Source organism: Bos mutus, chromosome 13, assembly GCF_027580195.1.
Source record: "Bos mutus isolate GX-2022 chromosome 13, NWIPB_WYAK_1.1, whole genome shotgun sequence".
NCBI classification, from domain to species: Eukaryota; Metazoa; Chordata; class Mammalia; order Artiodactyla; family Bovidae; genus Bos; species Bos mutus.
The window spans coordinates 31289569-31316266 of NC_091629.1; the positions used below are offsets into that span (position 1 = coordinate 31289569).

The window sequence follows — 26698 nt, forward strand, 5'->3', positions numbered from 1 at the left end:
AACAAGCCCTCTTGTGATCCTGAAGTCAGAAATTTGAGAACCACTGAATTAGAGGGGGAAGCAAAGAGAGGGTCGGGCCACTTCTACATCGTGGTTTGGCAGGAGGGTGATGCTGGCTTGAACTGAGATCACCATCATGGAAACTGGTTGGAGGAGTGAAGTGAGAACGAGATAATGGATTTGAGTCTGGATATATTGAAATGGATATTATTGACTAATTTCAAATGTTTACTGAGCAATTTTCTATCTGTATGTTCAGCCTAAAGGTCAAGAAAAAGGGCTTTGTAGTCAAACTTGAATTTTTTGAGAACTGGTAAAAGTAAATCCAACTTTACATGCAGTGTTTAAAAGAACTGTTTTTAACACACTGATTTTATAAACAGTCACCAGTGGATAGCCAACAGTATATGATTACTATGTGATATACTTGTGTTTGTTTTGGTCTAGGGGAATGGACTAAATCAACAATTTATTAAAGGCAGTTTTTTTAAATACATTTATTAACCAATGTTAACACATTAAATGAGTCTATATATTGCTAGTCAGAGCAGCTTACAAAATGCCAGAATGCATCGAAGAACTGGACAGCCACAATGAGTAATTACAATGTGCATAGTGGCTAAGCTCAACACCTTGATATAGCTTTATGATTTGCAGAAAATTTTTAATAATGATTCCTAAACAATCAATTGTAATTTTACCTAAAACTTTTACAAAACCAGGCCACAATCTCTTTTTTTTAATTTTGTTTTTTTTTTTTTTTTTTAAACACACAGTTTTCACGCTGTAGTAACTTGGAAATGTGCAACCGTGTCAACGGAGACAAAAAAGCCAAAGTAACACGAGTCTTACTTTCATGCAGCTATCGGTAAATAGTACACACTCTGGAATGATTTCACACCAAAAATAGTTCCACAATAACTTGCTCTCATAGGGGTGGATCGAAGTTTTTAAACTTGGAAAACAATCGGAGAAGGTAAGTATTCTCAGTTACGTCGTCTGGACCAGACCATGGCACTATGGCGACGCTGACCAATCACACAGCAACAAGGAGGGACCGAGAATGCCACGTGCCTGCGTAGTTCAGGGATGGTGTTGACGTGTGGCTACCAGACAGGTCCTCCAAGCCATTGGGCACCACTGGGCAGTAGCTTGTCGATTAACCTGTGTCACCACCATCTGCAACAGCATCAGGACTGGGTGGGGGATTATTTCACAGAAGACTTAGGTACATTTTTGTCTTTAGAGTGACCCTGACAAACCTGGAGAAAACTTTTTGAAAGGTTTTTTCTCCTGATTCTCTCACTTACATTGTGTGTAATTGCTTTAATAAATATCGAAGGTGTAAATAAATATTTACAAATTATTTCTCTAACCTTAAAAATAACTAAATGATAAATGGGAATTTGACTTGGTCTAAGATCAGTCTTTGAAAAAACATAAATTGCGAGGGTTTGTTTTTTTTTTAAAATTAAGGTTTCCTGGCTGTATTTTATATATCTATGTATAAAAAAAATTATTTAACTATCGATCCATTCCTATTGGTAATGCTTCTTAGTCCAGACATTCCGCAAAATACAGACTTTTTACAAATCACGGCATCTTTAATACAAGAAAATTAACATGCATTATTCTTCATTCTGTGTACAGTGATGGAGTTCATTAGTAGGTAATGATCCATTACTACAAACATAACGGCTTCTGTGAAACTTAAGTGCTTTCTTTCCTTTCAGTATTAACTTATGCTAGAAGAGGTGACACCAGATAGTAGGCAATCAGATGACACTTGGGGAGGGAAGGGAAGCATTAAAGAAATCTGTATGCCTCATCTATAATTTCATGTATGGATAAAGGTAGTTTTTGGCTTTTTATTTTTGTTGTTTATTTTGTTACAAGCACTCATGTTAGGACAAAGATGAAATGTGCAAACTTTAAAATTTAAATATTCATTTTCTCTAAGATCCAGCTCAGTAAAAGATTACCCCCAGTTCCCTGCAATTTTAAACTACAAGATCAAAGCTAATAATTTGTTATAAAAGTTATATATTGAAAAGAAATAATGAAAAACACAATTGGGAAACATTTAAGAAAAAATATGCAGGACTAGCACCTGCTGTGTCAACCCTGTTCCCTAAATTCAATCATATACCCACTGGCATAACCAATAGATAATGCCTTTAAACAGTAAAGTAAGCTGAACAAAACCAGCTCAACAAGGTTAAGAAATAAATTTCACATCAAGGTAGTATGTTTTATTTCTGAAACAGTTCTGTAGTTCTTACATTCAGATCTATTTTAAATGTTTCTTTGTTAAACTCACTTGTAATTCACCTGTTTTTTAAAGATCTGTTGTTTAAAGGTTAAAATCTCTGTAAAACCTAAAAATGTTTTAAAATTTGCTGAAAATGCAACAAACTCTCAATTAAAATTTATTTAAAATAATACCCTCCACTGATGTTACTTTTACCCCCTGAAAAACTCCAGAGGAGTGTTAACAAAAGATTTAAACTACTGTGCAAAATTTCTTCACGAAAAGTGTTTAAAGGCTGGTGCAAAATGGGAAGCAAATTCTAAACAATTTTGGCTTCTTGGAAACAAAAACCGCTGTGTCTGAGAGGAATAGTCGTCAATGATTCTCCAGGAAGAGCCAGCCTTCATCTTTTCCGGCGACAGGTGCGCTTGTGCTCCGCGTGCCAGTGCTCCTGCTGACACTTGATGGAGCAGTACGACGTGTTCCAGCAGCAGTGGTACATGGCCTCCTCCTCACAGTTGTAGCACTGCAGCAAGAAACCATGACCAGCAGGTAAACGAAACTGGGTACAACTACAGACTTTAAAACTGTGCTTTCAAAGATCTTTCTGACTCAAGTGTAAACCAGGATCACCAAGAACATCAACACGGTTTCTGTCCTGAGCAGGACAGTAGGGAAACAATGGGATGACTGAGGCTCAGCACGCAGTCATTATCAGCAAACTCAAAGCTTACTCGGCACATCAACTTCTTCCATCTGTACTAGGTCATTAACAGCAGCAGCACACAAGCATAATTTCTCTTTTCCTAAAAAGGTCCAAAGGTTCTGAAAAGATGACGGAGCAGCAGCACAAGGACTCCCCTCCATCCTCCCCACACAGCAGCTCTGCTGCACAATCTAAAGGGACTGTTCTGGAACTCTGAGGTCTGGGGAAGGGTGGAACAATAAGTTATGGTCACTCTGGTTATTCTGGCTCTCAGCACTGAAACAGCTACCTCTTGCCCATCGACAGCCCCAGATGGCTGTGTGTGGAGCCCCCTGGCAGGTGTCCTGCAGACTGCTGCTTCTGGTCACAGATGGGCGGCCACTGTATTAACAGTTGCACCCCTCCCCAACCAAAAACAAGTCCTCCCTCTGAAGTGACTTCCCTTTTGCAAGCCACTCAAAACCAATTGCACATATGGGGGAATTAGGAAGTCAATGTGCAAACCCAAGGAGAGGCTTAGAAAAGACCTAAGAAGAGATTTAATTTACACCTCAGTCTGATCCTGGGAATAGACAGCCATAACAATCAAAGAAACAACAACAGCAAACTATGATAAAGGGGAGAAAATGAGTTCCAGTTACCATGTTATTAGACTCAAATGTTTAGTGTTCAACAACAAAAAACATCACAAGGCATACAAAGAAGCAGGAAGTATGACCATTCAAAGGAAAAAGAATCAATCAACAAACTGTCCATGTAAAAAACCTACTGGCAGATATACTAGACACAGACTTTAAAACACCTATTAAAGAAGTGCAAAGAACTAAAGGAAGACATGGAGAAAGTCAAGAAAATGATGTATGAGCAAACTGAAAACATCAATAAAAAGATTCTGATGGAAACCAAAAAGCAGACTTGCGGCTGAGAAGTCCATTAACTGAAGTGAAAAATGACTGGAGGGATTCAAAGGCAGATGTGAGCTGAAGACAACAGGTCAGTGGAAATGAGCAAGACTGGGGAGAAGACTGGAGAGCAGACAGCCTAAGAAGACCCTCAGGGCACCGTCCTTGGTGAACTGTCAGTTCTTACGTTAGAGACCAGTGAGATATTACTTTTATAAAGCAATCAATTTCTTTACTAGAAGCTAATGTATGTTAAGTGCAGTAAAATCTGAAAATCCTTAGTTTGCTATTATGATACTTACATTTACAATTTTATAAGTTAATATCACCTATCAGGGCCAGCCCACTTATCAAAATAAAATACCTGCATAGATGGAAAACTTGTATAAATTATATATATTATGTCCCAAAGTATCATAATCTCAATGTAACAAAATAATTTTGAGCAAATACTGAGAAATGTGGGATCTGGAGTTAAAATACAGTTTAAGTTAATTAAAGTTGACAGTTTCACATTAGACTGTATTTCCGGATTTTTACATATGCCATATAGATCTTTCTGAATTAATTTTCATCATACCTATGGTATTTTTTTTTCATAAATCAGATTCTAAGAAAATAGTGGTATTTACCCACTGCTTCTTCTTGGTCTGAGAAATTAGTTGTTTGTGCTGTGTTGCTAGCTTCTTGATTTCCTCTACAAATTCTTCTTTACACTTTTCCTTTACTTGCTTACATTTTCTGTCCATCTCACCCTGCATATTGGCTACAGCTTTATTTACAGCTTGTCTTTTTTCTTCTTCCATTTCAGAACGCAGCTGAGATGAAAAAAAAGTTAACCCAGAGTATGTCAGCTCATAATTTACACAAACCATTAAGCAAAACCTTAATACATAGTTTCTACTTAAGTGATGTACCTGTTCCCTTTATTTCATTAAGGGCTATAAAATATTTAGGTGAGAAAAGTACCTGTTATTTAAAATATTATAAAAAGATGTTTTATTCCTTGTTTTAAAGAGCTGCTACCTGGCTGATGCCTAAGCGACGTAAAGCCACAACAGGAAGACTAGTCACCTAACCCGCCCGTGTGTCTGAGGCAGCGCTGGCACTGAGGGCTGTGTTACCTTTTCTAGAGCTTCTCGAACAACTCTTTCAGTTTCTCGCTTGTGATCAGACTTCATTCGGTCTTTAAAGTCATTGAAAATTTTGGTGTACTTGTCATGGCACATGCTTTGACACACTCCATCACTGGCGGTCTGGGTGCTTCGATGCAGCATTCTTGGGGAAGAGGCACTTAACTTCTTGGTCTGAGTTGACACAGAAACTTTTTCAATTGGCTGAGGCATCGTGGGGATTTCCTGGCTGGAACTTACAGCTTCCGTTTCAGGCTCTGGTTCCTAAAGGATAAGGAAAGTGCCAGAGGATTTACTAGTTCAAGAGCAAGCTCTATCTGAAAAAAAACAGAGTGATACAAACAGCCATACAACTGCTGTTCAAACAATCATGTAAGAAAATGGAAAATTCTTTTGTGTATTTGATCACAATTCAAAATAAAAAAAAATTAAAACATATGCAATTTATAGGTACAGTCATTCTACAGGAACTTCATTTACAATTCCATTAAATACTAATATTAAGGTGTTTCCTTTCAAAGAAGGAAACTAAACAAAAAGTTTACTGTGTAAGATCATTAGAATTTATCGTTACTTCTTTGGATGAGATTCATAAACAAATACCCTATGTGGTGGTACTGTGCCCTGGTTTTAAAATGTACCTGGATTACAGAATTGTAAAAGCCTGAACTTAGCCACAGTTTCTTTCAGTTTTCAAATGCTGGTCTCATTGATCTGCTGGATAAACACTAAAAATTGTTTATTAGTGCCATGAGAAAACATCAGTGTTCCCAGACCGTGCAGCAAAGGACTGTCCCACTTCGCCAGACGTGGTCAGTGCTGCTTAACTGGATACTCCCGTGTGTTACCCTAGTGACAGGGCAGCGGGCAGTCTGGGTCCAACCTGGTTGCTATCTGATGGCAATCCTTTTTGCAAGTTACCTGTCAGGAGCACTGCCTGGATCACAACTGTGAAAGTATTTCCTGTTTCACTTGTCACCGGGACACTGCAAGGTGGGCAACTTACTTCTTTTTTGGGTTCCACACTTTGATTACGTCGTCCTTTCTTTGCTCTTGGTTCTTGAGTGACCTTTAGCTGTGGACATCATCAAAGTAACAGCACGTTATTCCTGACACCACAAAACATTTCTCTGCTGGAACTAGCCATGGACCCACAGGGGAGAGGTGGGCACCTGCTGTGTCCCTCTCACATTAACTCTTTCAAGACCACATGGTTGGCACTCACTGAATGATTCCTCTGGGTGGAGGGCTTGAAAGAGCTAATGTGCTGGTCGAATCCGGATCAGTGGTGGTAGCTTCTGTGAACTAGGACTGTTTCTGGTTTGTTTTGAGGAGCACTTGACAAATGTTGTGTGAAGGAAGAAGTCACCACCTGCTCATTCCATGCCAGTGCGTCCTGGCACCCGCACCTCCGGAGCACAACTGACAGGTTCTCACTGGCGCCCTCACCTGCTCGTTGCTGGTGGAGGAGATGCTGGACTCTGCCTCCTCCTCCCCTCGGTCCTCATTCTTGGACTTCCAAAACCTCCCTTCGCGGAGGAAGCGCTGGTGCAGCTCCAGTTCGTCGCAGGCCTTCTTCCAGCCCATACTGCGCTTAACATGCAGCCGGTGAACATTGACTGTGATGTCCTGGATGTTCTCAGAAGGAATCCAGGCCCTGTGAACAACATTGAAAAGGGACAGTTAGAAGTTTCCCAAATGGCAGAAACTCTGTGCATTGTAAAGCACAGTTTGTGACTTAAATAAAAACTTTTACCAAGTAGAAAAAAGGTGAATTGACTTGTTTTTCACAGTCATCAGAGTAAAGTCCTCAGGGTGAGAATGACTCATAAGCCTTTTTTAAAGTGTTCAATATCTCATTGTTTTGAATACTATAAATTACTCAAAATCTAGCTACTTGCATGTTAGAATTATAGAAAGTCGCTCAGTCGTTTCCGACTCTTTGCAACTCCATGGACTATACAGTTCATGGAATTCTCCAGTCCAGAATACTGGAGTGGGTAGCCTTTCCCTTCTCAGGGGATCTTCCCAACCCAGGTCTCCTGCATTGCAGGCGGATTCTTCACCAGCTGAGCCACAAGGGAAGCCCAAGAATACTGGAGTGGGTAGCCTATCCCTTCTCCAGCAGATCTTCCCAACCCAGGAATCGAACTGGGGTCTCCTGCATTGCAGGCGGATTCTTTACCAGCTGAGCTACCAGGGAAGCTATAGAGTCATTTGCAAATGCCCAGAAATGTTCATGAGACAGTTACATATAAAATGAGGTCATTACATCCCTATTCATTAGATGGACCATGACTAACAAGTGGGAAAGTGTATACCATTCTGCAACCAAGCACTCAATTGTGAGCCCACAGTTGATCTACAACTACATGTGGTTCTATCAGGAAGAAAGCTAGAATAGAAACTGAAGAAAGCTTTCCTGGGTACTAATCACTTACTGGCCCTAGTCTCCCACTGCATCCACTCACCTGGGGCTGACTATGGGCCAGTGAAAGCACCACAGAGTGTACAGTCCTAGGACTGTTCCTGCCTCATCTGACGGCTCACGGAGATGCTGCCCAGATGGGCTTAAGGTAAGCTATTAACTAGCAGCTGGAACGCAGCGAGGGTCCTAACGGTTAGCTTTCCTGGTAACTACGCTAGTGCTCCTACGTGCACTGCCACTGCCCTGAACTGAGGAACGAGGAGGAACAATGCAGCATACGCAGTCTAGGTGACTCTGGACACGAAGAGAGAAGGGTGTCACCAGTGAGGACATGCGGTGGGATACAGCACTAGGAATAAACCAGGATTTACTGTTTCCAGTCTTACTATGGAGTTACAGAAATACTAGACCTAAAACTGTTCTGAAGGCATCAGAGAATCCTGGCATATATGCCTAACGTTATAAACGTAGACTTCTAACTTGCTTGTATAAACTAAGCTATTTGCTTTAGAATTTAAAACCACATTTTTAATATACAGTAATCCATATGGTTACATGCTAATGACAGCTGAAATTGTTAAATTTGAACTTATTTATAAATATTACATTAACAGTGTCATCTGACAGTGCTATATTAGAAACCAAAGTAAACTACACTTGAGGAGAAGTGCAAATACAATTCTGCTTGTGGAAGAGTTCCTTGCCATTAAATCCTGTATTCTTATTTACTCTTTCAGTCAGCAAACATTTACTGGGCAATCAAAAACTGTTTAAACACTTTTTAAAAGCAGTATGTTTTTGAGGAGGATTTCCATCATAAGCAGTGCTGACTACCTGGAATGAACTTGTGACCTAGGAGAGAATTTTATCCTGTTAAATTATGTATCCCTTGGATTTAATAAAACTGAATGAAGAGTCTTAATGTGAGACCTTATTAAGTCTCAATGCAATTCATACAACATACCTATTCTCTCAATCATCTCCATTACTATAGATAATCAGGTTTCAAGTTTGAGACATGCAGTCTGATCTACACTATAAAAGGGAAACAGAACACACCCCACAATTTAAAGTTTAATAAAAAGAGAGAAAATTGGATCTGGCTATACCTACACATCTGTCAATCTGAATTCAGAATTCTCTGAGTCTGTGCACAATAAGATGGGCCTGCGATCTGACGGGATGTGCCCCTTCTTTCTTGCCTGTGCCATCCACCCTCCAACCACAGGCAGCACGGAGAGTCAGACATGCGTGCCCTGCAGACCTGCTCACCAGGACAAAGCATCACAACCTGCTCTGTGCTCGGGAGGCAGCAGCAGGCTCTGGTTTGAGCATATGGAGGGACAGTCCATAATCACGTGTCTACCTTTTCTTTCCCCACTAGGTGCAGAGATAAGACGAACTAGCTAAAGAATATTTACTGTATTTATTCATGGTGATCTCTGCATAACAATTCTTCACTTTTCTAAATTAACTGTTAATGAAATTCAAAACACTAGGTCAAAGTTCTTCCCTCATATCCATTCTTAGATCGCAAGACCCACACTCTCCTATACTCCCGAGTTGATTATTTTTGTCTGTGACTCTGACAGAACCTTGAAAAGTTGGTTGAAACTCCCACAAGGACAATACAATTCTGTGAAATGGACCATGCTGAGAAGCTCTCCACTTAATTCCCACCACTGACACCCTTCTGAGTTCACCCTTCTAAATTCTGCCACTGAAACTGTCCCATTAAGGTGCCCAGTCAAGTTACATGCTGGTTTGTTTTTTAATTTAAAATACACTTCACATTGTTCCTGATGGCAAAGCACCCAGAGCACCGGTAACTGCAGCCCTGGGTCCACCTCAGGGCTCCTAAAGGCCCAGGGGTGATGGTGGCTCATGGGTCATGATATTACCTCTGGTGATGGTGACCGAAGAAGCGGACATCAACCTGATTGTCCTCTTTCTGCATGACTTTGGCCGGCCAGAATCCAAAACCTTTCATTTTAGCCCAAACCAGCTCATGATTAGGTATCTGGAAATAAAATGTTTTATCTTGTCATATTACTTGTAAAGTATTATATACAAGTATATCATTAATACTGACCTACTTAAGTATAATATTTGCAATACTTCTTTTATAAGTCCTAAACGCACAGAATGTGCTTTCCCACCCCAGGACTGGTTGATTTTTGCCTCCAAGAAAAACACCAAAAAATTAAAATTTCCATAAGCAATGTGGAGTGAAAAGAATCTCCTGACAGCCCATGGAACTCTGGAAGGAAACCAAGACCCACGTGAGTAACAAGGGCAAACTGAACACCCTAACTCTGCTTCACGAAATACAGTCCAACCCTGGGAGCTTGTAAGAAATGGGAGATCTTCAGGCCCTCCTCCCAACCTACGAAGTCAGAGATACAAATTTTAATGAGACCATCAAGTGACTGAAGAGCACAGTAATGTCTCAGAAAGTGGGAGCTTTCAGGCAGGCTCTTATGCCCTTGTCGGGGGGGAGAGGAGAAACCTTTGGCACTAACATGTCATTCTAGGGGAAATCACACAGCTATATATAAAGACTTAGATTTCTTGTGAGATAATGAAAAATTTTTATTTATTAAGGGATTCGATGTTTATTCCTATTCTTAAAGTTCTCATTTTAAAGTAAGAAATGGATACTGACCCCAAGTTGTTTTTTTCCTATGTTTCAGTTTTCTATACTCATTAAAACCATGATATGAAGAGAAATATTTAGAAGGATTATAATCTTAAAGCAAATTGGAATAAACTTCCTTAGAGCAGTACATCAGAGACACTGAAGAGGTTAAAAAAAAGAAAAGAAAATCTCAAAATTTCACATACACAAGGATAGCAGAACCAATTGTCAGGACGAGCATTTGATAAATAGAAGCAATTCTTACAAAGCTGTAGTTCATCCAGCTGAAAAAGAAAAGTAACTATTTAGCCTACATAAAATATATGCATGCACACAACTAGCCAGATGCCTGTGAATCAGCACTCTCTTTCATGTTTATAGTCTGCAATTGTGTTCTTTAAGCTTCACATTTGAATTCTCCAATGCCACTTTCTTGTCTGAACCTCCCAAGAGGGCCCTGAGTACACTCGGAATAGAAGACTGATTCCTCAGGGTGCACTGCATCTGCCCTTGGCTCCCCAGCCTCACTGATACCTTCCAGTTCAACACACAGATGCAAGGCTATTTCCCCAGAAATGTCTTCTTGATATGCCCACAGAAAATACCACTACCAATAAAAGCAGCCCTTACTCTGCCTCATTCTCCGTTTTAGTCTTGTTTTCTTTCATATTTTCCGTAACTTTTGTAAAGAAACTGATTTGTCTCTCCTTTTCCTGAGTCTCCTTCCTCAGAACGCAGCTGTATGAGCAGGAAGCCAGCATCCTGACTCCCATTTTATTCCTAACTCAGCACACAGCACACACTCAATAAATATGTTTAATGAATGGAAGAGTCATATCATAAATGGAATAAAGAAACAAAACTTTTTATATAAATTGAGACACTTTTGCAAAGATAATATGGTTATAGATGAATGTTTTAAATAAGAAAGGCCACCCAAAAAAAATCTTTCCTAAATATATATTTCATATATTGTTAATTACGAATGCTGATGTTGGGTTGCTTTTTTGCCTGTGTAGTGTAGTAAGAACTCAAATTTGTATCTTTCATTCAAAGAGGGTAACATTTTTGAGTGCCTGCCCAGTGCAACACACTTTACATGCAGTCATATTAACTAATTCGCTTTAGGGTAGTTAAGGAAAACAATTTCCTCTTGTTCTAACTAGAAGTTACTTAGTAACTAAGTCTAATTCCCAGAATTAGAGTCTCTGAGAACAGTTCTACCAGAATTCTAGCCTCTCCCCCCCCCGTCTCTCTTGTTTGCATTGTATATACCATGTATGTCAAACATGGAAATACGATTGTATTTAAAGAAATGGCAAAATTAAAGTGTACATATCAGAATGGAATTCTAAAATAGGTTAATGTAGAGAACAGCAAGCATTCAGGTATTAGGTGTGGCCAGTACCTCATGACAGGTGTCTTTATAGAGCATCCGTGCTATGTCAGCCTGCTCACTGTCTGCTGTAATTATAAAGACAGATATGTATTACCAGCAATCACAGGACTACCAGGAAACACAAGACTACCAAAAGTAATATAGCCATTTAAATTTTCTTTCAGTTTAACAAAAGTGGACATATACCACGGAAAATAAACACATGTATTCAAAATATAATTCAGGCAGTAAAAGAAAAGTAAATAGGCAGCTTTAATTTTATATTCAACACAACTTAATACTCTCAGTATAGATTGGCCTCTTTCACTACTTTTGAATGAGGGGATATTGAAGGGAAAAAACAAATACTAGAGTTCTGCTTTTGGCCAATCAATTCTATAAGCTATATATAGTTATCTATATTACTAAATATTTTTAAGTTTAAACCCTAACTTTATCACTCACTTACAGATTGTTCAGGTATTGTTTTAGTGTAATGTTTTATAAGAGATATTTCTCAACATGCAATGTAAACACATGAATAAAAAAAACTACACAAAAAAAAATATTGAACCTCCATAGAAAATGACTGTGTTGTGGAGAAGCAACTGAGCGTCAGCTTTGAACTCTTCGTAACTTCGGTATTTCCCTTCGTTCACTTTCTGCAGAGGGGAAAAAACCAAAATGAACAACGGTTAATAGTGAAAACACTTGCCATCAATTTAACAGTGTGAGAGTGTGGGAAACAGCAAGATTTTCCAGAATGGCATTACGACTGCTCCTGTGTCCATACTGACAGAATGTTCATAAAAGAAACCCACAACTCCGTCTACAGTCAGGGTATTCCAGGACGGTGAAGTGCAGAAGGTCCCACATTCTCAGCCACGTTGTTACTGCAGCATGAACACCTCATCTGTAACAATGATAAAAGCTGCGGCTAAGTGCTGTACATAATGAAAGCTCTGGTAGTGGGGTTGATGAGACCTAACTACTTATCTACCATGTAGGGAATATGCTACGCACAGGCCTGTACTATAATTAACAGGGCTTCTTTGAAAAATAAGAATGACTTTCTCAGCAACTCTCTCAGGGCTCTGGTTTCGAGAACAGTCACTAATATGAAAAGTGAAAGTGAAAGTCGCTCAGTCGTGTCCGACTCTTTGTGACCCCATAGACTACACAGTCCATGGGATTCTCCAGGCCAGAATACTGGAGTGGGTAGCCGTTCCCTTCTCCAGGGGATCTTTCCAACCCAGGGATCGAACCCAGGTCTCTTGCATTGCAGGCAGATTCTTTACCATCTGAGCCACCAGAGAAGCGCAAAATTTATGTAAGTCAGGAAAAGAAAACTGAAAGAAGAAAGAGCTGTTAGCCTCTGTGAAAGATTACCACAAAGAAGACAAGGCAATTCTGAATTCGAGCTAGGTGGCTGACACAGTTTTAAAATCAAGTCCTCACTGGTCCTCTGTGCACCAAGACAGTCGATGGCTTCTGTCTGGCATCGAGGGTCACAGGGCTCTTCCATGAGCACTGATACCCAAACTCCACCCTGAGCGCTTCACGGTCTTTGGCTCAGGGGCGCAAGGTGCCACCAGGCTGCCTGCCTGCACCCAGGTGGGTACACCCACACCCAGCAGTCCTCATGCAGCATCACAGCTAGCATTTTGGTCTCCACCGTAAACCTTTGGAAGCATAAAAACCTGGTCTTCTTCCTCTTCATTTCCTTCAGGGTGCTTCTGCTCATGGTCAGCACTTGCTAATAAGACACCATCAGCCCAGCTACTAAGCTCCCTGAAATGAGGGAGTCAAACTGCAGAATGTGGGGGTACCATGGGGGGAGGGCAGGAGGGACAGCCAGGCTCTTCACTGTTCTCAGAAGTTACGCAGTGTAGGGCTAAGAGGTCGAATTAAAATTTCTCGTTTTTATGAACAACCTTCATTTGCCCCTTTCTTCCACTGAAATAATACACCTTCAGTTTTTCCAGCTATTAAGCAGATTAAGGAATGAGCAGATGATTTAAAATTACTCCTATTATGGCCAACCATAAAATTTTAAAACTCAAATGACACATAGGTTCAGAATTGGTGTATCTGCAAATCTAACTGGAAGCACATCAAAATGTTCATTGCATTTGTAATTAAATATTAACAAACCCATTAACAGCCCTCAGCTAACTAGGTAAAATCAAGAACTCCACCAGAAAGATTAAGTTTTCTAGTTAAAATCCGCTTTGTTCAAGTGCATGTCATTGTTCCCCAAGACCTGAGAGCACATCTGCGCTCTCATCTTCCCTGGGGAGAAACTCCCAAGTGCTGCCGCCGAGCCCAGGAAGACACAGCTGCATGGTGACTGCATCTGGAACGTTACACTGATCAGGCTGTAATATATTTTCTTTAATCAACATGTGTCAAGAATCTACAGGTTGCTTAAAACAAAGACTCTTAAAAGATGACCCCTGCTGAGCACCAGCGGGTGAGCACGCCCCTCACAGGACAGCTGCTGAGGCAGGAGTGGGGCAGGTGCACAGCCAGGGCTGTGCTTGGCGAGCTTTACCTCCTGTATGGCAGGGACATCCACCGCCGAGTGCACCAGTCGCCGGTACATGGGGTGTTTGTTGTCCTTCCCCTTTTTATTAAGGTCAATAGCCTGAAAGGTCATGAGACACAACAGTTTAAACGTGGCTAGAGAGAGGGGTAAAACACCAATTTCTAAACAACAAGTACTTGAGAACTTAACGAAAGATGTATATGCACTATAGTTTAATGTGGCATTCCTTAAGGTCTGAGTAGAAAGAACAGTTATTTTGGAAAATTCAGTTTCATTTTAAAGACTTAAGTATCAATGAAAATGTTCTTTCTGATAAATGGAAGTTTAAAATGTAAATGTTTCTAACCTAATGCAGCTAAAGAAATGCCTGTGTTGAAAACAAAGACAAAACAAATCTAAGAGCATTTTATGGAACTAGAGCACAAAAGCGCAGGACAGCAGCGGTGTCCACCCTTCACGCTACGTTGCGCGTTATCTGCCACCTGTCGGTCAGGAACTCTGAAGGAATACACACACTTGAGGCGATTCTAAGAGCCCTTGGAACTCACCCTCTCCTTCATGCGGGAGACGATGAACCTGAGGTAAGTGCTCATCTCCTGCTTGTTGGTGTTTTTCTTCTTGACGCTCTGTTGGAAACAGAGAAGGCCAAGATAAAAAATCTGATCATCTGTAAGTCTATATTCTTGCTAAAGATGTCTATATATATAAGATTATAGTATGCAAATATAGATTTTCTTAAACGATGTAATATTTCCAACACATCTCCAAAATTTGCATACCAAAAGTAGCGTTTAATGTAATAATGTAAGAATCAGAAAATATACTGTCCTTGACATAACACCTCAGAGAATGATGCACTTTTCTTTTCTCGATGTTTTAAAATTTGTTTTCAGATGACAAAAAATAATGACAATAACAATAAAATAACAATAATGATGTAACGTAGAATCACTTATTTTATTTAAAAAATCAATGGCTGAAATCCTTTAAGGGATATTTTAAAATAACAATGTTGAACGGTGAATTTCAATATAACATTATTTTCTATTAAAAAGGTTATTAAAAGTCTGTCACTTAGGAATTACATACACTGAAGCACACACATCTACATCTCTACTTTGAAGTGTTATGGGTCTTTTCAGTAATAACTTCAATTTCCATTAGTCTTGCCTAAAAGCTAATTAGGTTTCTTAATTTCTGTCTCAGAAAACTTAATTTTACATGAATTAAAGAAGGATTTTACCTTTAATGTCACTTCTAGACAACTAGGAAACAAGGACCAATGTTCCAAACTTCTTAGCTGAGGCTAAGACAACCATGAGAGACACTGGACCATAAGCAGACCGCCCTGCAGAGGACAGAGCAGTCTGGCCCACTAGTGAATAAATGCTCTAACTTTCTCAGGCTGCTGCATTATGAGTCTCTACCCAGTGACATTATTACTTACTCCCCTAAGAACTTTACACACAGGAAGTCATCTCAGTAATGCTAAATACGTTGGAAGGAGCAAAGTTTTCTCGTGTAAATGACAAACCTTTGCTATGGCTTAACCAAGTGCTTATACATTCACAGCACGAAGGCATCTGAGTCAAAAGTGGAAACCGTCCTCTGAGCTGAGAAGCAGTTTCGCACAGGTCATGCCTGGCGCCATCGCCGCCCCGCTCCCCAGACTCTCTGGGGCGTGGCTGGTGCTCTCCCGGCTCAGCTTTACTCCAAGGCCGTCTGAGTAAACAGCCTTACTGTCTACAGACTGCAGAACACATTTCTCACCCTGGCCACACTCCAGATACACTGGTGGGCTCCCACCCTGAGCATGTGAACTGGAATTTCCAGGCAAAGGTCTCCACCATTTGTTCATTCATTTACTGTTAACTCCTCAGGTGGTTGTGACATGAAAGTGAAAGTCGCTCAGTCACGTCCGACTCTTCGTGACCCCATGGACTATACGGTCCATGGGATTCTCCAGGCCAGAATACTGGAGTGGGTAGCCACTCCCTTCTCCAGGGGATCTTCCCAACTCACGGTTCAAATCCAGGTCTCCCTCATTGCAGGAGGATTCTTTACCAGCTGAGCCACCAGGGAAGCTGGGTTGTGACATGAGGCCAAGACCAGTGCCAATGGTGTACATGTGGAGTTTAAAATGCAATGGTATTTCCTGAACCCCAGGTTGTATAATCTTTGGGAAAAGGGACTTTGATGTAGCTTGTAAATTCTCACTTTAAACAAAATCCCCACATGGGGAGAGGGGAGGAGAGGGTGAGATGTATGGAGAGAGTAACACAGAAACTTACATTACCATATGTAAAATAGATAGCCAATGGGAATTTGCTGTATGTTTCAGGAAACCCCAAAACAGGGGCTCTGTATCAACCTGGAGGGGTGGGATGGGGCGGGAGATGGGAGGGAGGTTCAGGAGGGAGGGGACATATGTACACTTACGGCTGATTCACGTTGAGGTTTGACAGAAAACAACAAAATTCTGTAAAGCAATTATCCTTCAATTAAAAAATAAATAAATAAATCCCCTGTGTAAGCCCCAGGCACACAAACACGTGAGAACTATTAGTTGCTCCCTCCGGTAAGCCAGAGCAAAACAACAGATCTGAAACCGTCAGCTGTTAACACTGCTGTGGAAACACTCTTGCTGACACGGCCATCCCTCCATGCACCGCTTTCTCTATTAAACAACTTCTGTTGGATACAGGGAAGAAATGTTAAGAAGGCCAAGAAACCTTTTTTCTTACCTCTTGGGAAACCTATATTCCCTTAGAAAGAGAGGAGAATAAGAACAAATGCTTCCAGGGAGTTCCCTAGTGGCCTCATGGTTAGGATTCCAGGCTTTCACTGCCATGGCCCGGGTTCCATCCCTGGCTGGGGAACAGATCTTGCAAGCCAAAGACAGACAAACCCAGTGCTTCCAACTACATGCTCTGTCCTGCTCACTCTGAAGTATTTCAGGAGCACTAACACTGCTGATCCCAAACATCACCCTGATCATTAAATCACACATCTGTGTAAGTTCAGGTGTGACAGCAACCTACATCAGATCAGAAGTCTTGTCATACTGATACTACTTGTGGGATCTGTGTTCTTTTAACAGGTAACACAATATTCACGGGAAACACAGAACCAGCATTGTATGCAGTGCTCAAGTATTACTAAAAGCTCACTAACATGTGCCAGACCGAGCAGGGTCAGAAGAGTCTCCACTCATGGTCTCCCACTGAATAGCTCGAGCTCAACCAGGCAAGGAGTGCCCCGGAGGCCGACGCCCACCACTTCGGGCAGTCTGCATCACTGGAGAGACCGCCAGGGAAGGGGTGCTCACTGAAGCCCCCACAACCGGGCTGCCGGGTCTCCAGAGTGGCTGTGTGCTCCACAAGTTCACAGGATGCATTTCTCTCCTCTCTGCACTCTCAACATCAACGGATGAAGGTTTTCACTGTGAGTCAGAACCCAACCCCTTTTGATTTAGAGCCTCAGAAAATAAAGCAATTCAGTGTTTCTCTATGGGTGAGATTTATGCAGTGCTAGAACCAAAGTGTCTCTACAGGCATACCTCGCTATATTGCACTTCGCAGATACTGTGCATTTTACAAACTGAAGGTTGTGGCAACCCTGTATTGAGCAAGTCTGTCAGGGCCCTTTTTCCAACAGCATTTGCTCACTTTGTCACTTAAGGCTTAGATGATGGTTAGTTTTTTGTGATAAAGTACTTTTTAATTAAGGTAGTTACCTCTTCTGACATAATGCTACTGCATGTTAACAGACTACAGTTCAATGTAAACACAGCTTTTATATCCACTGGGAAACCAGTAAATGCGTGAGCTCACTTGACTGTGATATTCGCTCCACTGCTGTGGTCTGGAACCAAACCTGCAGGATCTCCGAGGTCTGCCTGTGTAAGGGCTTCCCCCTAAAGAACACACCTGCCAATGCAGACGTGGGTTCGATCCCTGGGTCGGAAAGATCCCCTGGAAGAGGAAATGGCAACCCAATCCACTATTCTTTCCTGGAGAATCTCATGGACAGAGGAGCATGGGGCGGGGGGATGCGGCTATAGTCCAGGGGTCGCAAGAGCCAGATAGGACCTAGCAACTAAACCACCACCACATGCCTGTACATCCTTACCAGCCTGCTCTTCCTTTGAAACGAAATTCTGAACTTTTTCAAACAGTAGGGAAAACCCTATTTCACTTGGCTTAAGTTTAGGTAACAGTGCATTATATTGTTCGTGTAATTCCTTTGCTTAAATAAAGCTCTATTTTCAGTTACTATTTCCTTTCCATAGAGAATCTACAAAATAGATGGATATTACGTGCTCACAGAACACTTGTACTTTGGTTTCACCTGTTTAAACATTTTCAGATTAACTGCTAATTAGGATAACCAAGTGCAGCAACATTTCTTTTAGGGAAGACTCCAAATGTACAGAATTCAGGTCGAAGGCCTTAATTTGACAAAACTAAATGATAATTTAGAGGACAGAAATCTAATTTTTGTATCATGTTTAAATTTGCTTAGGGTAAGGTGCTAGAGCGTCTCTCCTCTCCAGTGTGCAATCAAGTAGTGCCACACGCTTGCAAGAGTGACTATTGCAGCAAAAACTGCAATGTGACCCACACCCACCCTTCACAGCTCCAACTCTGGTAAAATATTACCGCCTCAGAAAGTCTGCTCCTGTTTTATAAAGTGCCACCTAGATTCAGGCATCCCTCTCGAGTGCTCACCACCTCTGGCTGTGCGTTAGAACCGCCTGGGAAAGCCTTGAACAATGGCCTGCACCCATTTATACAAAGTTCTGGGCCAAGCCTGACTTAGATCTGACGGAAACTGATGAGAGTGGTGTCTGTCTGGTGTGGGCAGCACTCAGCGTTAAGTCGGTGGACTTGGGTCCACAGCTGTGTGTTTGCTTGTCTATTTCTCAAGTGACACATGCAAGACTTGTGCAATCACTGTGCTGTAAATTTTACCCCCAGGGGAAAACGTGTTACCAGAGCTGTTGTCACTGGTTTACAGGGAGCCTGGGCACCCGCAGTCTCCAGGCCACAGGCGCTTCTCACAGGCGGTCCTGACTGAACGCCACTGCCAGCACCAGGTGAGAGCCACTCCGCACACAGGCATGGGCAGTGCCCACCCAACCTCTGCTGCTACACCGAGCAGAGTCGAGAGGCAGGGCCGCCAAGCTGGCTTCTCGAGTGACGCCGGATCTAGAGTCTCTCTCTCTACTTGCTCACAACAGCAGAAAGGCATCTCTCTGACATTTTAACTACTTCTTGGTTCTTCTCACTTTACATACTGGAAGCTTCACTGACTCTTGCTGTATAGGAGTCAACAGAACAAGTTTCATGTCAAAGGAGGATCATTTTGCTGAAAGCCTCTATGTTAACTTGTTTAATGTTTTACTTGCTGCCCAATACATCTTTTCTGGGGACAAATACGGGATTCTACTGAAGATGCAGGGCAAGAACTCAAACACATGTGAACACTCTGGTTGACTGGTTGGTAGGTGAAGAGCTGCCAGGACCTCATGCTGCTCCTGGTGTATTCAGGAGCTGGGGGCCCACTTCCCACACACGCGGCTGAGGAGCTTGCTCCGAGAAGGCAGGCAAGTAAAAGAGAAGACCAGAACATGTGCACAGCCTCTTACAATAAGCTGTAGGGACAGAACATTTCTCGTGTTTTCACATTTGCTAAATTCTTTGGCTTGCTTTTTAACGCTTTCTGGTTATAATTTAAAGATCTGGTATTTCACAAAAGACATCAACAGCACACACAGTTCTGTCCAGGGCTGCACCCTAAGACTTCTGAGGAATTCTTAGGTAACGTGTTGTGAGCTGCCTTCCATGACATTCACACCAGAGTCAGTGCCTGTTGGCCAAACCAGAACATTGATATGCCTTGAGAAAAAGCCACTATAACGGAAATTAAAGGGGTAGCTTCTAGGGTAAACACAATCCCGTCTGTAACACAACTAAGCAGACAGCTCTTGACAAAAGGGGAGAAAAACAAAAAATAATGCTGCATGAAACCTGCAGATTATCTCAGATCTAATTTTTTTCTGAGGCTTTGAAGAACCACACCTATCCTCCACCAGCAGACCTCAGGGCTCTTCATAAAGGGGCAGCTCAGGACTCATCAGAGTGAAGTTCAGGATGTTTTGATAACTGCTCTTACCACCCGACTTCGGTCAATATCTACAGATAACAAAGAGTGGAACTTTTTATTACACACCCAAAGCTGCTGCAGCCGTCATGAAACGACAGCAACCCATGGCTGAAGCTGTCACAAAGCGGGCAACAGAGCCACTAACCTAAGGATGCGCGCAGGTCATACCATTTTCCTGAGGGGCTGCTTCCCTAGAAGGGAAAAATAACAGAAAATCTTGAGTATCTTCTTGACTTAAGAATTCTTAAGCCAGTTACAGTAACTGCTGGATTATAGCAAACCAGATGTGCCAGGTATATATCACAGACAAAAGCACACGTGGAATAACTCAGCCAAACTCAGTGCCTTACAGTGTTTTTGGCTGGAAGAGGGCACGAACAAGTTTTGGTCCTGTCAAGGTCCATCCACAGCTGATTATTGATAACAATGCCCAAGCACCATTATTTGAAGGAACATTTAGGACTGGATGGTCTGGAGTTTCCAGTGTGCCCTAGAAATATAGTACTTCAGGAGCAGAAACCTACTTTAGCAGAGAATTAACGTCTGTGAATACCACTTCTGAATACCAAGTATCCGAGAGAGAGAGAGCAAGAGAAGTGTAAAATCAGAAATCCAGGCATCTTCTTCTTAGACACACGTTTGTGCTGTGCACCTAACCAAACCCAAGCTTCCAAGTCTGTTACTAACAAGGCCTTCCCAAGACCCAGAATGTTCTTCCCATAGCAAGCTGGACCAGAGGCAGGAAAATTTCTGTCAGGGCCTCATGGTAGGCTTTGCAGACATTCAGTTGGTGGCTGTCTTGACCACTCAGCCCTGCCACTGTGGTGAGAAAACAGCTATAAATAATGCATGCCTTCCATGAGCAGGACTGTGTCCCGATAAAGTGTGTGGATACTGAAATTTTCATTTCTTATAATTTTCACAAGTCACAAAATATTATTTCTCTTTTGATTTTTTCCCCCACCGTTTAAAAGTATAAAACCCACTGGCATGAGCAGTACAAAACAGACAGTGGGCGTGATATGCCCGTGGATCATGGTCTGCCAACCTCTGGGCTGTAAGCTTTTTGACAGCAGGCCCATGATGGTCTAGTTCAGCGTTCTTTGGCCCATCCAGGGTCTTGTACAGTATCCATCACATAGTAAATACTCAATAAATACTAGCTGAACTGAACTAATGGCCATCATTACTGACCAACCTCACTGCCTACGAGAAAAACATTTCACGTAACTGAATTCAAGAATACAAGATATCCTTCCAAAACGTGAAATTCTTACAGTGTTAGCACATCCTGACCACTATAAACCACTGTGTTAACTGTGCTGTGCTCACCGTCTCACTGTCACCTGAATACAGCTGAGGGCCCCTGACAACCAGAGGCTCGCCTGACGGGAGGTGCCTGTGGGCAGGCTCTCCTGCGCCTCCACCCGGGACACGTCCTAACCAGCACGTACAGGGACTCTGCTACCGCGGTCTCTGGAGCTCACTGGAGAAACACCACTCTGCATGTAAATTACCTCCAGTGTTTGAGGAATTAAGATGTTCCAAGCTCTCCTCTATAACCATCTGTAATAAATGAATCACAATGGCTTTTAATCGCACATAAACTGCCTCTATAGTATTGTCTGTAACCACCTGTACTGCTGGAATATAAAAGAATCAAAGAACTTATAAGAAATCCACTATTTAAGACTAACAGTAGAGCTGGCCTGGTGGGAGTGGCCCCAAGCCCTGCTATTTCTCCTCCGTACCACTGTGCCCAGCAGCCCATCAGTGATAATCACTTTCTAGGACAGTTTTCTAAAAACACACCTACGTTCAGTTTTGTTCACCTCCAGCACCAACACACAAAAACTAACTCTCCACTATAAGGACAGAAGACTGGAACCCACACCCACCATCGGCACCAGGACAGGAACTCGGCTAAACGCCTGCGCATCCAGAGTGCCTGATCCCCGACAGCTCCATCCTATGTCTCCCACAGCCAGGCCAGCAGCAATCATTTGCACTTGAGTTTCTGGCAATAGTTTTTTGGGTTTTTCTTTTTTAAACTTAAGTTAAAGGAACTTTAAGTATAAAAACCTCCCCTCAGATGTCACCAATCTGCCTTCTTGTCCACAGGAAAAGCTGAACGTGGAGGGTCACTCACACCACAAAGACGGTCTTGAGGTGGTTCTTGGAGAGTGCTGGCGAACGAGACTCTGCTCTCAGGTGCTCTGCTTCCCGAGAAGCTGTTCCTATAGAATCACTCATGCACAGGTTTCCAGACTGTTCAGACAGACTTACAAAACAGCACGGAATGCTACTTCAGTTGTGTCTATCTTCACTAATTTTTACAAAATCGGCTCTTTGCTCTCTGACTGAGGTTGGGAGGCTTTGGCTAGATTCATATGATACAATCCGGCTCTGCACCACCCAGTCTAGGGTGATTTACCAGCTATTAAAGTACAGTCTCAAATTATTCTACAAGCCATACAACTGACTGTACTGTGAACATGTGGTATTCCTATATACACTACATCCACACAAAAATTGCGAGAACACTAGATCTACCGAGACGGATGCTATGTTATTTCTACTGTGTCAGGAGTTTCATCATTCAGGATTAAGTGTACTTTTGGGGGTGACTTTCAGCTCTTCTGCACGACGTTACAGGGATTTAGGAAGACGAAAGGGACATTCAGGAAAAGTTGACAGAACACAGGCTGTCTACTTGTTCCTTCCCTCCTCTGTCAACACTGGTCTGTAAATAAAGAATAAGTTTCAAAGGCACAGGGAGGATGGATTCCTCACTGTAGTAAGCCTCTCCTGCCTCTTCTGAAAACAACTCACACGACTTTGTTTCGGAATCACAGAATGTGTATCACACAGTCTCTGCTCAATGAAGCTGACAACCAGCCAACAATACTACTACCTGCCCACCCCTCTATTCCTTCCCCTCCTGCTTCAACACCTGCAGAGACAATAAAAGGAAAGTGTGTGCACTTTGTACATATTTTCAGTACATCAATGCTGCTGCTGCTGCTGCTAAGTCACGTCAGTCGTGTCCGACTTTGTGCGACCCCATAGATGGCAGCCCACCAGGCTCCCGTCCCTGGGATTCTCCAGGCAACAATACTGGAGTGGGTTGCCATTTTCTTCTCCAATGCAGGAAAGTGAAAAGTCCAAGTGAAGTCGCTCAGTCGAATCCGACTCTTGGCGACCCCATGGACTGTAGCCTACCAGCCTCCTCCGTCCATGGGATTTCCCAGGCAAGAGTACTGGAGTGGGGTGCCATAATGCTACAAACACTAAGCAAGCCTTCTATTTATCTAGATTAACCACCTATTTATCTTGATGTAACCAAGATGGTAACCATCTTGATGTAGGAACCAGGCCAACTAATTACCTCTTTAGTCCCTTACAGCTAAAAATAAAAGATAAAATTCAACTAAGGTTCTAAAAAAGCCACTAAAATGATATATCACCAAGACAAAATGCACCACAAACATTTCACACTCACATCCAACCCTTTCTGACTATGTAACTTGTTAATTTAGCGTGACAAGGCAATGTGGGGATACATGGATTTTTCCTTTCTTGCTTGGTCCAGGTAGTTTTATAGAGATTATACAATACATGAGGATTTTACAATTTTATATCCTAGATCCAATTTTAAAATTCCTTTACTTTTGCCTCTAGTAAGCCTAGACTGAATAGCAAAACTGCCTTATAAAGTAATTGGTTCAGACACAGACCTTTTTAAAAATTAATTTTCTACTTTTGTGAGTATAGAAATACAATCCAACTGTCTTTAAAAAATGTAAAAAAAAAAAAACTGATGTTCATTTGTAACTTTCAATACTATGACTGTCTACAACATAATTTTTTTTTAAGTGTTTCTATTTTATCTAAACATGAAATCTCCACTCCAGAATTGATAATATGTATCTTAAAGGTAAAGGTACTTACTTTCAGGGTGAAAATATTAATAAATTTCCTACATTAAGAAAGGAAGACTAAGCAGAAAGCAAGAACAGTTACAGTTTTGCAGTAGATACATAAAGCATATATGTTTCAAAATATTTTCTTTTAGCATTCTTTCCTGTTTCATTCTGAATACATTAAATGAGAATTCTCCTTAATTTTGAGATTTAAAAAACTATACTGCTTACATACCCAAAAGAATGAAAAATTAATTTAGAAGTAAAGTTTTATCTCCAATTTGAAGAAACAGCTTTCATCATGAGTCTCAGTGCAAATGACTCAAATATAACTTAACCAGAGCTGAGTTAACACTGACCAGTCAGTATGCACCCATGGTGATGTCCTAACAGAGATTTACTCTTGGTTTAGTTTTAGCAAACCAATTAAATTCCTTCATTTTCAGTAGCTGTCTAATGAGTATACTATACCTTATGTGAAAAAAATATACAGTACCTGGGGCTTAACATCAACTTTAAGTTCACTTTAAATGCTCTCTGTAAACTTCTTTCTGTATTTCTATTAAGTTTCCTGTAAAACAGACCTATTTTTTCTCAATTTTAAAGAGAACCTGCAGCTGTAGGTAGACTGCAGGGATCATTTCTACTAGTCCCTCCCCTCTTTGCATCTTCTTAAATGCCGAGGAGTCAGGGATCAGAAAACCAGGAGCTGCAAACCTGGGAGAGCTTCTCAGATTAGATGTAGAACCAAAGTATTCTTAAATAAGTAAAATTTTCCCATATGCATTCATTTTCTTCTCTGCATTTTCTAGTGTTTCTGTATTTTGTTAGCAGGCTAAGTTAATTCTCCATACTCTTTGTATATTAACACGAATCTTAAAATTTGTGACCTTAAACAGGGGAAAATACCATATGAAACATTTGTAGGCAAATGAATATTTTATAAAAGTTTTTAAAGATATACTGGAATAATATATCCCTTATCCAACTCCCTGAATGGCACTTTTTCTTTTGTGACTTAGGTTGATCTTTTCATAGATAGATTATGATAAGTGTGTCATAAAAGGGATGAAAAGTGAACCAAAGATATTAAGGGTATAAACAGTAGTACAATATTTTTATGCTATAATGAGACAATTTAAAAGGCCTAAGATATGGGTAAGGGATTAAGAGGTACAAACTACAATGCATAAAGTAAACAAGCTACAAGGGTATATAGTACAACACAGGAAACATAGCCAATATTTATAATAACTAAATGAAATATAACCTCTAGAAATTATGAATCACTATGTTGCACACCTAAAATCTACAATACTGTCCATCGACTATACCTCAATAATAAAGATATCTCAACTTAAAAAAAAAAAAAAAAAAACTTTGGATGGATTTCACTGGAGCAGCATAGAGGGCCGAACGTGGAAGAAGAGGTGAGACGCTCACCGTGGCCCACCCTCTAGTGAGGAGGTGAGACACTCACCGCGGCCACCTCCTCTGGTGCTTCCCACCTGCTCACAGTTCAGAGCTCTACACTCTGCTCCCTAGTGACGGATTTTAGTCCAAACATAAAATTTTCATTTATTTAAATTTGAAAGGAGCAGAAGCATGAATCTGTAACTCCCCAAAGTTATGAAGAAATTCATTTATATAAGGAACACTAACATATTAAAAGAGGATGTAGGAAACAGGGGCCGATTTCCAAAATACTATTGTATCAGGATCATTAACCTGGAAAGTGCCAACTATTCCGCTATTCTTTGCCCCTGCATTTCGTATTCTGATTTTTAGGAACAATCGGCCTCAGAGCAAACACAGCACCATCAGGTACTGCAGCCATCAGCCTGTGCACTGCACGTCACGGAGCGCACACTGTAACCTGTGCAGCACAATGCAGGGCTTGCCCGTGGCCTGCTATGGAGCAGAGGGCAGCAAGGCAGAGGCTGCGCTACACCCTTCCTCTAGAACTCTTTCAAGGCGGAACTGTGGCATCACGGGGAGAACAAATGCCAGGCCACTCATGTTTCTCTTGCAGTAGTTACTACAGGCATTTAGATTTGCATTTATAACGCTGCATCGCCTAGGACACTAAGTAGCCCTAAGTCACACTGCCAAACTGAAAACCAGTGCCTGGGTCTCCACACCGCATGCAAGCACTCAACAGACGTGCCAGTGGCTCCCACTGGACAGCACAGGGAGAACAGTCCATGCCCACAGAAAGATCTACCAGTAACTATGACCTAAAAGGCAACGTGGTGCCAACCTAGGGAATGGTTTTAGGGTTTCCTATAAGATGTCACCTCGCCCATGTATTAAAAAACCCAAGCGGAGATCATTCAAAATGCATGATGTTTACCAGTAGGGCTGGAGCCCAGCAAGGGTGCAGTGCATGTGCAGACACACAACTCAGACATTCACTCACACACGCACATTCACCTGCAGACATGTATGCTTACAGGCCACACACACAGGCCTGCTTTCTGCAACTACAGCGTCAAGGAGCAAATGGCTGTAACTTTGAAGCTGTGCAAATGAGAATGAAGGGACATTAAAGTGAGATATCCCTCTGGAGCCTGTCAAATTGGTAGCAAAAAGCTGGAAAATATTTTCAGTGTTGGTATAAATG

The 26698-nt window shown here is 41.6% G+C and overlaps 1 protein-coding gene across 11 annotated transcripts in view; it reads right to left on the reverse strand.

Moving 5' to 3' along the window:
- Positions 1-1453: 1453 nt before the first annotated feature.
- ZMYND11 (zinc finger MYND-type containing 11) overlaps positions 1454-26698 on the reverse strand; it is a 74728-nt gene continuing 49483 nt past the window's right edge. For 10 of the 11 annotated variants that reach the window (XM_070381230.1, XM_070381227.1, XM_070381232.1 and 7 more), the window contains 11 exons: positions 14533-14610; positions 13991-14083; positions 12011-12098; positions 11467-11522; positions 10265-10342; positions 9322-9440; positions 6442-6649; positions 5999-6067; positions 4984-5256; positions 4492-4677; positions 1454-2777 (listed from right to left, as the gene is read on the reverse strand). In XM_070381230.1, the coding sequence (XP_070237331.1) occupies positions 2655-2777; positions 4492-4677; positions 4984-5256; positions 5999-6067; positions 6442-6649; positions 9322-9440; positions 10265-10342; positions 11467-11522; positions 12011-12098; positions 13991-14083; positions 14533-14610 (1371 nt within the window). In that variant the 3' untranslated portion in view covers positions 1454-2654. The remainder of the gene's footprint in view (positions 2778-4491; positions 4678-4983; positions 5257-5998; positions 6068-6441; positions 6650-9321; positions 9441-10264; positions 10343-11466; positions 11523-12010; positions 12099-13990; positions 14084-14532; positions 14611-26698) is intronic. The other variant, XM_070381233.1, reaches the window with a different exon arrangement.